Genomic DNA, 12,335 nt, shown 5'->3' on the forward strand with positions numbered 1-12,335 from the left:
GTTGTTTGAATTGCTGAGAACCCTTAACCAACTGTTCATTTGAAATATATTTCACCACAACCGCCCACCTCGCCCAAGCATCACCCTGCCCACGCCCAACCCGCTCCTTGGCAGCACGGGAGCTGAATTTGGTGACACAGTCTTAGGGGCCAGGGCCCACCCGGTGATGTCAGGCCTGCTGGGCCCCGTGCCCCTGGCAACCAACCGGCTCTGCTCCTGGCCCTTCTCAGATGTAACTCCATCGCGGGATACTCAGAGCCCGCCTCTGGGATTCCCGTCATTCAAAGACACCCTGCTCCCTTCCCAGAGAACTAGTTTATACACCAAGAGTTTTATAAAATCCAAAATAACTTTATTCACTTTTCCAGGTTTTTGTTTCCACAAGGTGTTCAGCAAACATGCTAAGGCAACAGAATGTCTAGTTGGTCACGACATGCAACGCTGACCATTCAACTGATGACAGCAGCGACCACGCCCACCTGAGCTGCTGGCCCCACGGCACAAAGGGGGTTTGCAGAAACACACCGAACCACACGGCAATCAGCAACCTGAGGTAGGTCTCTTTACAGTACAAAGACTTCCACACCAGTGCGAGACACTGAGTAGCAAGAGCTGCTTGAAGTCGCGGACTTTGGAGAGGGGAGGAGACTGTGCGACATCTGCAGTGAGAAAAGAAGACAGACCCACGAAATCCTGAACCCTGTCACTGAACTGTGGAGGCGCAGACCAGGCGAATGAAGAAGGACCCCCGGAAAAAGCAGCGGTCGGCCCCGGGGCTGGGAGCCGACGGGTGTGGGAGCCGGAGCTCTGTGCAGTGGCCAGCGTGCGGAACCTGAGGCAGTGGGACACTCTGTGAAGAGACTTGATTCTTGTTTAGAAACAACAGCAAGAAGAGGAAGGCAGGGAGGGAAAGGGGGGTGGGGGGCTTTGCCCCACTGCTCTCCTGACGGAAACAGGGAGGTGACACCAGGACAGAAGGCAGGAGCCCTGAGAATCCACGGCGCCCTGCGCGGCCTGTGGGGAGGCGGCAGGGGGGGCCGCTGCAGGGCCCACCATTGCCACACGTCTTCCTTTTTGGACACCCAGGAAACCTGGCGCCATGAAACAACCAGCTGGCAAAGAACAATATGCTCCCCTTTCTGTCGTCTAATAGCAAAACCAGATCTCCAGTGCAGCAAACTGTACAAAAACGATAGAAAGGAATCTGCACTGTTATTAGCACAGTGCTCATTTTAATATAAAATAAACAGCTTACATTTTCACTGTAAATATAGGCTATGTACAGGTTTATATATATATATATATAGATACAGCTACACGTAGAAAGCTTCATTATAGGCCTCTGATACATTTATAATAACGGTTCCCTGAACCTTTTAGAGTGCAATTAAAAACAAAAACTAAAGTCTGTTTACATGAATCTGGAGTCAATACAATAATCAAAATAGGACTCTCCCTACAAGTGAAACACACAAGCCGATCCTGAACTGCTGTGCGAAAGGTAAAATCGGGAAAGGCAAGGTTTCGGCTGGACAGGACGAGCGCGGCCCCGGGGTGGCGGCGCTCCAGAGGAAAGAGACCGAGGCGGAGCGGGAGGAGTCAGCCCTTGACAGCGACCTTGTTCTCTGTAGCAGCAAACATGGCATAGAACCGGGAGCTGTCGTTGGACAGAAGGACCGATGGGGTGTCGAACTCCACTACCTGCGAAGGAAGGAGACGGCATCAGGATGTGATTCGAGGGCACACTGTTCAGGAAGGGGGGCAAGCCCAAAAGCCCCCTGAGGATGGAATCAGGGTGACAATTCGACGAGCCCTGCCGTGTCCAAATGGGCTCCTTTTTATTTTTATTTTTTTAAACTAACCAGGGTACCAGGGAAAGGTTGGAGAGAAACACCTCTAGACCCCCTTCACCTAATTCATTCAGCCTTAGGTGTGCAGGAATCGATCGACAAGATAGTACAGGCTGTGGGGGAACCCACGGCAGCACAAGTCAAAGGCTTAGCAGGCAAATGGCATCTAGTTATGCAAGCTGATCTAAATCTATAGATGGAAAAGGAATGGCTCAGGAGACCTACTTGGCAGAAAAATAAAAGGAAGTGAGAGTCCTGGCCGGGTAGCTCAGTTGGTTAGAGCGTCATCTTGATACACCAAAGTTGTGGATTCGATCTCTCCGGTCAAGGCACATACAAGGGTCAACCAATGAATGCATAGATAAGTGGAACAAATGGATGTTTCTCGCTCCCTCTCTCTGTCTCTCCACCCCCCTTCCTCTTCCTCTCTAAAAATCAATAAGTAATTTTTTTTTTATAAAAAAAGAAGTGAAGCCCTAGCCAGTTTGGGTCAGTGGATAGAGCATCAACCTGCGACCGAAGGGTCCCAGGTTCAATTCCAGTCAAGGGCATAGGCTCAGGTTGCGGGCTTGATCCCCAGTAGGGGGCATGCAGGAGGCAGCCGATCAATGATTCTCTCTCATCATCGATGTTTCTATCTCTCTCTCCCTCTCCCTTCCTCTCTGAAATCAATCAATAAAAACAGAAAAAGAAAAAAAGTGAGTAAAGGATAGACTCAGTCAATTATCTAGTCCTATGATGGACTTCTATGCAGTCTCTGGAAACCATATTGCAGTAGAAAAGTGCATGACATCCTGGCAGGACCTGCCTCCCAGGATGTGGCTGACAATGCCACATACTTCCCAGCCTCCCTTCTGCAGGGCAAAGGCATGGACACACCTTTGCCAGGAGATGAAAGGGGAGGTCTCCGGGGGCGCTTCTAGGAAAGGATCTGCCCAGGGGAGACAGGCCTAAGGACAAAGCATCCTTCCTTTGGACTGGCTGCAGGAGGGTAGGAGGCTGGGTGCTAGAGCAGACACTGCACTATGTGTGGACAGGGAGACACTGGCTTTCTTGAGAGACAGGCAGGCTGTAAGCAGGTAGATATGGGAAAGGAAAGAAGGGGAAAGGACGTTTTAGGTAGGTGGAACTGTATGCGTAGACACAGAAGATGGAAAAGCTTAAGGGATGCAAGATTGTCTGTGGCTAACAGCACTTGCAAGGAACGAGAGGGAAATGAAGAAGGCATGGCTGGGCCAGGTTGTGGGGAAGCTTCAAATAGCAGGATACAAGTTTGGCACCCCTACGTGATTGCAAAAAGCAAACGACACCTGGTGGCTGGTCTCAACACGCCTTGGGCAACTGTTATCTATGTGAATTAATTACTAACTAAACTTGCTCGCTGACCTAAGTCAGTGTGCCCCTATTTTCAAGCAACAAAATAACAGGTAGTAAAGCAAAACAAGAACCCAGGAGTGCCTCAAATTCAGTGCCTTGTTGGGAGGGGGCCTGTATCTCTCTCCAAACGGACTGGACTAGAGCTGCTATGGCTGCTTTTCTAAATGTTCAGAACCACCCTCAGAGGCCAACCAGCCCCGTCCTCCCAGTGTATCTCTCTCCAAACGACTGGACTGAACCACCCTCAGAGGCCAACCAGCCCCGTCCTCCCAGACAAGGCCACATGCCTCAGTACCTGTCCCTGGGCCAGCACCATAATCCTATCAGAGCCCAGGACCGTATGCAGGCGGTGGGCAATCGTCAGCATAGTGCAGTCGGCAAACGCTTCTCGGACCGTCTCTTGGATCAGCAGGTCTGTCTCCGTGTCCATGGCAGCTGTGGCTTCATCTAGAATCAGAATCTGCCGGGGAAGAGAGGAGAAAGAGGATCCAACCAGTTCCTTAAGCATGCTGGTTAACTTAGATTTTCCTAAAAAGTATTTTAGCATTTGAATTTTATACCATACATTATTTATGATTCTCTCTCATCATTGATGTTTCTATCTCTCCCTCTCCCTTCTTCTCTGAAATCAATAAAAACATATTCTTTAAAAAAACAAACCCCCCCATATACCCAAATTGTGTCAAGGTTAATCCAGAAACACCTCTGGGCATTCTCTTAAAAGTGCCACTGGGCTGGGAGCCAGGAACGCCTTCAGACCACGTGCCACAGGGAAGGGTGCTCCTCCACCTCCCTGTTCTCTCCTGCCCGGCCCTCCCCTCCCTTCCCCCAGCTCCCACCAAACCGCCGCACCTTGCAGTGACGGAGCAAGGCTCTTGCTATGCATAAAAGCTGGCGTTCCCCCACTGAGAAGTTCTCCCCATTCTCTAGCACTTCAGATTCAAGTTTCAGAGGTAGCTGAGCAATCTAGGAAGAAAGAAAGTAGAAATGAGAAGGGTCCAAAAGTGAGGGGGAAAAACACCCTAGCTTTTGTCAAAAATCCAGTAGCAAAGGTAAGTTATTCTGGAACAGAAGAAGGAATACTAGCTGAGAACCTGGCTCACCTAGAAAGAAGGTACAGGTGTGATGGTCACGTGATCAGGACCCAGGTTTTCTAGGACCCCCTATTTCAAATATACTATTCTGTTAGTCTCCTACTCTCAAAATGTCCCAGAAATTCCAATATTTTCATGTCCCCAAATCCTGGCAGATAGTGGTCCTAATTTTTGAGCCACTGAAAAGTTGGTCGTGCAATAGGAAATGGGGAAAATAAAACTGCTGTCTTTCTTAAGTCTAAAGCTCTAGGCCCATGGCTGTCAAACTTTTCTTTTTGTAAGCTACGCAAGCTAGTCTTCAAATGAAATTATTTGAGAAAGCTCAGTCTAAAAGAGAGAATAGCAGAGCTGATCTAGTTGAGTTAGGGCAAGGGATCCTGAGTTTGACTTAAGCAAAGGCACGGACACCCTCCTCCAGGAGGGATATCCATCTGCAGACTGTGGCCCCTGGAGGGGCCTGCCGAGCACCCCGCAGAGATCTGTGAATCCATGAGCCTACTGCGTGCTTTCTGCAGACTCAATAAATGATATATCTCTTGCACACAGAAAGATACTTCAAAAGCCTGCTGTACTGTTATGATTAATAAAGTAGAAGTTAATGTAAAAGCATTACTGAATTCTGAGTAGTTGTCATGGACATGTCTTCAGTCAATGGGTGGGAAAAGGGTAATAGGATCATGGGCGTGGGGGTAGAGGGAGGAGGTGGAGGGCAGGAAATATCCACTTTTATGCCCTTTCTGGAATGTCTGGGAAGTCCTGCTCAAGAGTGTTCCTCCACAGATACCCTGGAGGTGGAGGACAGACCAGGCTGGACGGAAGCAGCTGGGCAGGCTGGGCAGTGCCCACAGCATTGCTCGCCCTGGCTTCTTTACTTACACATTCTTTCATGTGTGTCCTCTCCAGGGCGTCCCAGATCTGGTCTTCTGTGTACTGGCTGAAGGGATCCAAGTTTGATCTAGAGAGGAACACAGAGGAACGTGTCAGGGATCCCTCATGTACGCACCACCCTGCGAAGGCTGTCGGGGTAAAAGTCTAAACAAGCACGGGAAAAGGGCTTACACCCCCTAAGGTCACAGAGGGCTCATCCCCTAAGCAGCCAGAGGTGGACGCTGATGCCTGCCCCAGGCAGGACGATCTCTGAGAACAGAATTTCTTCTTTATAAAATGTTATTTTTACTTTTATAACAGTTACGTAGGAAAATTAAGAAATATAGACATGCAAATCACAAAACACAAGCCAATACGTGTTTTCGTCATCTCTAGTCAGATCCCCAGAAACAAAAGGTGTTAGCACTTCGGCATACATGCCATGCCCCAGAATTTCTTCTTTATAAAATGTTTTTACTTTTATAACAGTTACGTAGAAAAATTAATATAGACATACAAATCACAAAGCAAAAACTAGTAAGTGTTTTCATCATCTCTAGTCAGATCCCTAGAAACAAAAGGTGTTAGCACTTCGGCATACATGCCAGGTTTTTCCCTGGCAAATACATGTTAAAATACATCTCCCTGCATGCACAGGGAGACACTCTCTTCCTTCCTATGCACCAGGGGAAGAGCAGGGACCTGACAGCTAGCTGACCCGGAAAACGAGCGGACCCAGCGGAAGGCGGAGGGAATGAGAGAGAGGAAAGGGCAACCGAAGAGGCAGGACTGCCTTTCTTCCGGTTCAGAAAACCAGCTTGAGGTCTATTCCTGTTTACTGTCCCCACAGTATCTGCCGCATGGAAATCACGGATATCAAAACAGGCCTAGGCATTGCTGGGAATGTTACAGACGGGACAAAAAGCTCTCTGTCATGGAGGACGAGGGTAGGGCAGTGGTGGAACAGAAATTTGGTGGAAATGGGATGTTACACTGATGGGGAGCCTGGTCTCAATCTCAACATGAAGTTTTGTGTCTGGTAATCGGAAAGGGATTAGGTACAATTTGCTTTGCTCCTAAATCTTGCTTGGCATATGGGAACATCTCTGGGAGAACCTCAGCTCTGTGCCATGTTTGTGCCCATGTCTAGGGTCACTAACCCCAGGCATTTGAATGCAAGCAGGCTCACGTCACAGAGGAGCACTACTGGAGCGGAGGAGATGGCAGACGCACACCGCGTCCGTGTCCTCTGGGCCGTCGCTGGGAGGCTCTGCCCGACCCTGCTCTCTGTGCCGCGGGCCCTTTGCACAGGTGCTCTCCCTCCGCTTGCGACATGCTCACCGTTCCTCACCCTTGTACTGGAGAGACACTGGTAAAAGCAAGGACTCTGGAGCCAGACTGCCTGATTCCTATACAATGCCTGTCAATCACAACTGTGTGCGCTTGGCCAAGTCAGCCTAGCTACTCTACATCCCAGTTCCTCAGGTGTAAGACAGGATAAAGGACCACCTCCCCAAAAGGCTGTTGTGAGGACTGCGTGTGTGAGGATTACTATGTTTCATGTGCGTAAAGCACTTGTGGGAGGGCCTGCGGAGGGCTGGCACTGTGTATGTGACAGCTATTATGACCGTGGTTTTACTTCTGGGCTATGATTCCTTCTTGTCCTTCAGGTCTCAGCTCAGATGCTGCCTTTAGGAAGTGTCTCCTGAACCTTCATGCCTGGATGAGGTGTCTCCATGCTCACCCTTAGGGCACGCATCACCCTGTCCCTTTGTCTCTCTGCCCACCGCACAGGATCCCTGTCTGGATCTTGTTCAATGTTGTATCCCATGTACACCATCTATTTTTTGTGTAAATAAAAAAATTTATTCCTATCATTATCTGACTCCTAATAAGAGGTATTAATATGTCACTACTTTAAAAAAAAATACTGTATATTTTTATTGATCTCAGAGAGGAAGGGAGAGGGAGAGATAAAAACATCACCGATGAGAATCTTTGATTGGCTGCCTCCTGCACACCCCACACTGGGGATCGAGCCCACAACCTGGACATGTGCCCTGACCAGGTATTGAACCTCCTGGTTCATAGGTTGATGCTCAACCCCCACAGAGCCAGGCTGCCACAACTTTTAAGTACTTTCAGTAATAACAGAGGCAAAGAGCAGTTCGTGGAGGGAGAGTGTGTACACACAGAGAATCTGAACAGACTGGGGTCAACCCCTGTTCTGCCTCCTACCATCTGCGTGACTTTGGACAAATTACTCCTCGGTTTTCTCTTCTGTATAACAGGGACATAGTGAAATGGCTGGGTAGGTTTAGAGCAGCCGTGGGCAAACTACGGCCCGCGGGCCGGATCCGGCCCGTTTGAAATGAATAAAACTAAAAAAAAAAAAAAAAAAAAAGACCGTACCCTTTTATGTAATGATGTTTACTTTGAATTTATATTAGTTCACACAAACACTCCATCCATGCTTTTGTTCCGGCCCTCCGGTCTAGTTTAAGAACCCATTGTGGCCCTCGAGTCAAAAAGTTTGCCCACCCCTGGTTTAGAGTATGTGTACAGTGCCTAGAACAGCGAGGATACTCAAAAACTGGCAGCTGTTAAACTGCCAAGGTCCATGTGGACACATTAGATGCTTTGGTTCCAATACTGGTGGTTTCTAACCCATATAGTCAATGCAATTTCCAAGGGACACAATCATCCCAGGAACTTGGAACACCAGGACCAGAAATCGTTCTGATAAAGTCCTACCTGTAAACGGTCTGGATGGGGAAGACTGATCTCTACAGGGATGCCAGCTAGGAAGAGCCCTCTAATTAAAGTAGGAGAGGCGGTTTGTTGATCATCTAAAACTGTGAAATTGTCTTTTTATAAAACAAGTTCTTACCAGTTCCACAGGGACTAAGACTGTCAAAAGGAAAAAAGAAAAACGAGCCACACTGGCCGGCCCCTCTAAGCGTTCTTTATATGTTTTAACTGCATGTTGGCATACCAAGGAGATGTTCTCACCCATAATGCTGGTTAATGGTGGTGGAGATAGTCTCCAAATTCGGAGTCTCCAGGAGGAAGCTGAGGAAACAGCTGATCATCCTTCCCTTGCTCTGCGAAACTCATTGCCTAGGCCAGTGGTCGGCAAACTTATTAGTCAGCAGAGCCAAATATCAACAGTACTTCTTCAAAATAGACTCGCTCAGGCCGAAAACCGACTTCTGCGCATGGGCCACGAAGTTTCAATCGCACTGTACGTGTGCGCCCACACGTGGTATTTTGTGGAAGAGCCACACTCAAGGGGCCAAAGAGCCGCATGTGGCTCGTGAGCCACAGTTTGCAGACCACGGGCCTAGGCTTTCTAATTTGCTAAGAAAAGCAAAAGAGCTCCAAAAGCTGAATGTTGTTTGGGAATTAGAAGAAACCTGAGCGATTAGAGGATAGAAGTTCTAGATTTTATATGTTCTTGGTGTCTATCACTGATTTAAAAAGCCAAAAATTACAGCCTGGCCATCATGGCTCAGTGGCTGAGCATCGACCTATGAACCAGAAGGTCACGGTCCAATTCCCGGAGCATATACCCGGGTTGCGGGCTCGGTCCCCAGTGTAGGGGTGCAGGAGGCGGCAGGTCAGTGATTCTCTCTCATCATTGATGTTTCTATCTCTCTCTCCCTCTCCCTTCCTCTCTGAAATCAATAAAAATATATTTAAAAAAGAAAAAAAGAAAAAAAGAAAGCCAAAATTACAGATGGCAGCCGTGAAACTTATGATTTCCTAAGTTTGCTCAGCTGATGCCAGAAGCAGCACTCTGAGCTCAGGAACTAAACTCAGGGCATTAGCACACCAACTACCGAGCTTGTTCATCAAGGAGCAACAAGTCTCTGGAGCTGATAACAAATGGCCCGCCTCCTGCAAAAGCTGTGCTTCCACGATGCTCTACAAACACCAGCTGCACACACCAGCAGGTCAGTTCTTTACCAGGAATTCTAGAAGCTCCTGATTCCAGACCCATGTGAAGGGCTGTCAAATTCTCAAATGAACACAGGCCTCTTGGTGTGAGCATATTCAAAGGAAGTCTAAAGTTTAACATGCCTTATATATCCTAATGCTCTTCCAAATGATGATTAAAAAATTAAGAAAAGTATGGTTTTGTCCTGAGCTAAAAATTATAAGGCCAATTTTATTCGCAAAGGTGCTCCTGTAGCATCTGAAACTAGAGAGGTCTACAGGAAGGAAGAGCAGGTTTGGCAATAACTCCCAATTTCTTAATTTTAGATCTGACTCTTCAAAAAATTCTAATTCTCTTCTGACACTGCTTATTTGACCTTGTTATCTCAGCACCCAAAGGGAATGACTGGATCCACAGGTCCAGTCTGTACTGTCCAAATTCATCAGTGTTCTAGAGAAATGCCAAAATAAACGCACCCAGGAATGTTGACCCTACATGAAAGTAGGTGAGAATTCAGTTTATCTACCAAACCTCCTGAATGAGTGAGTTCAAATGCCATTCAGACAAGTGTGAACCCTGCCCTTGGTTATTTGAAATTAGATTAGTACCACTTTTTTTGGGGTAAACTGCTCAAATTAAAGAGGAAATGGTAATATTACTTTCAGAGTGATTAAAAAAAAAAAAAAAGAAGTCCTGCCCTAGCTGGTTTGGCTCAGTGGAGAGAGTGTTGGCCTGCGGACTGAAAGGTCCCTGGTTCGATTCCCAGTCAAGAGCACATGCCTGGGTTGTGGGCTCAATCCCCAGTAGGGGGCATGCAGGAGGCAGCCGATCAATGATTCTCTCTCATCATTGATGTTTCTATCTCTCTCTCCCTCTCCCTTCCTCTCTGTAACCAAGAAAATATATTATAAAAAAAATTAAGTCCTATCTGGGTTGCTTATATAGTTAAAATTGTTTTATTTAGAAAGAGAAGCAACATGAATAGGAATAGACACAAATAATGGAAACCCATTGTTTTTAGGAGGCAAAGCTTAAGGCTAAGGGTAGGATAAATTAAATGGGATTCAATATACTAGTATTTCCTTCTTTCGATTTTAACAGGTCAAGAAGAATTTTATCTTTGGCATGCTGGCAGATTGCAAGAGAGAGAGGCATCATTCCAGAGCATTAAAGGTGGGAAAAATACTGGAAAACAGAAAAACATGAGTAGTAATAATGCCTGGAATTGCGACTTAGAGTGCACCGAGGAGAGGAGTGCGTGAAGGATGGAGGGAGATGGTGGCGAGGGTGGTAATGGCTCTACCGTTTATTGAATGCCCATCATTTGATAGGCTCTGTGCTTATATAATTTGTATGAATTGATTCACTCTCGACAATAACAGGTCTTAATAACATCCCCATTTCATGGATGAGGAAACAAGTTTAGGAGTGTCAAGTAGCTTGTCCGAAGTGGCAGAGAAAGATCTGAGCCCCAATCCCTCTGACTTCCCCACCAGCATGCTACAGACCCCCGAGCCCTGTTGTGTTACTGAGGTGCCCTTTGCAGTGGAAAAAGCACTAGACTGGGAGGTCACTAGATCTCAGTCCCAGATGGAGGCTCTAACATGCCCACCTGGCCTTGAAATGAGGCACAAACACACGGGCGCTCCGGTCCTCACCTGACAGTGCCACTGAACAGCACTGGCTCTTGAGGGATGATGGAGAGTTTGCTTCGGAGGTCAGCAAGGCCAATGTCACTGATTCTCACTCCGTCAATCTTGATGCAGCCTCCAGACAACTCCACCAGGCGGAAGAGGGCCATGCCCAGGGAGGACTTCCCTGATGAGTGAGACGTGCAGAAGAGTAGCCCATTAGCAACTTACGAAACCGGTTTATTCTCAGGGCAAAATCATCTACTTTTCCGTTTCTATGCAGTCATCATTGCAACTGAGTAACTCAAGAAATTATAAAATGATAGCCAGAAACAGAAACACACACACACACACACCACCACCACCACCAAACAGAAAACCCGATGAATTTTCCTGAACTACTAAGCATATACATTTAAATCACACAGCTCAGTCCGAGAAGGAATGGGCAGGACCAATACACTCCCATGAGAGTAAAACGGAAAAATGCCTCCTTTTCACCTTAGGAACAGGTGCACAGTGTTTATTGCTTCTCAGCAAAATGAGGAGAACAGAGGTCTCCTGGCAAAGAGCGAGGGCAAACCAGAGGACAGGATGCCCTCTCTCTTGTCCCTTTGACGTAGCTGAGAGAAAAGACAAGGCCTTCCATCGCTGTAGCAACAGCTGGGGGATGGAAGGAGCTGGGTAAACACACATGGGAAGGAAGCTTTGGACTGAGCCAATGAGCGGCTGGAGGTGACTCTGCCCAGACAGGGAACTGTGGCAGAAAAGCAGGTTTGGGGGCTAAAACAATGAGTTCAGTGTCACGGTGATAAGCAGAACAGCTGTTCTTACTTGAATCTTCATGTTAAGTTATATAAGTAATGCAAGAAGATCACATCAATCTCTCATAATGACTACTGTTATTTATGACACATTTCCTTTTAGTCTTTTTCTCAGAGTTAGAGCATACTAGAGACATGATGTTGTAATGGCTTTTCCCAGTGAACATGACATAACAAGCACTCAACCATATTATTAACTTGTCAAGATAAAAATTTGGTGGCTGCAATACAGCCCATCCTGTGGATGCACTCTAACTCATCTGGGCCTCTAATGTTGGATGTGTAGTTTATTTAAAACGTATTATTATAATGTTACTAGAGGTCCAGTGCACGAATTCATGCATGGGTGGGGTTTGGCCGGCCACCCTGATCTGGGCTGATTGGGCCAGGTCGGCCAGGGGAAGGGGCCGCGGGTGGTTGGCCAGCTGGCCCCGCCCCCTGGTCACACTCCCGGTCAAGGGGAAATTTGCATATTAGCCTTTTATTATATAGGAGGCCAGGGGAGGCCGCGGGGGGTTGGCCAGCTGGCCCCGCCCCCTGGTCACACTCCCGGTCAAGGGGAAATTTGCATATTAGCCTTTTATTATTTAGGACTAGAGGCCCGGTGCACAAAAATTTGTGCACTCGGGGGGCGGGGGGAGAGGGGTCCCCCAGCCCGGCCTGTGCCCTCTCGCAGTCTGGGACCCCTCGGGAGATAACGACCTGCTGGCTTAGGCCTGCTCCCGGGTGGCAGAGGGCAGGCCCAACCCCTA

The 12,335-nt window shown here is 47.8% G+C and overlaps 1 protein-coding gene across 3 annotated transcripts in view; it reads right to left on the reverse strand.

The window, feature by feature from the left end:
* Nucleotides 1-330: 330 nt before the first annotated feature.
* The window catches only part of ABCC5 (ATP-binding cassette, sub-family C (CFTR/MRP), member 5), an 86,547-nt gene continuing 74,542 nt past the window's right edge, over nt 331-12,335 (reverse strand). For all 3 annotated transcript variants that reach the window (XM_014544502.1, XM_005872119.2, XM_005872120.2), the window contains 5 exons: nt 10,787-10,946; nt 5,198-5,276; nt 4,080-4,193; nt 3,523-3,687; nt 331-1,701 (listed from right to left, as the gene is read on the reverse strand). In XM_014544502.1, the coding sequence (XP_014399988.1) occupies nt 1,600-1,701; nt 3,523-3,687; nt 4,080-4,193; nt 5,198-5,276; nt 10,787-10,946 (620 nt within the window). In that variant the 3' untranslated portion in view covers nt 331-1,599. The remainder of the gene's footprint in view (nt 1,702-3,522; nt 3,688-4,079; nt 4,194-5,197; nt 5,277-10,786; nt 10,947-12,335) is intronic.

This window comes from Myotis brandtii, unplaced genomic scaffold (assembly GCF_000412655.1).
Source record: "Myotis brandtii unplaced genomic scaffold, ASM41265v1 scaffold368, whole genome shotgun sequence".
Classification (NCBI taxonomy): domain Eukaryota; kingdom Metazoa; phylum Chordata; class Mammalia; order Chiroptera; family Vespertilionidae; genus Myotis; species Myotis brandtii.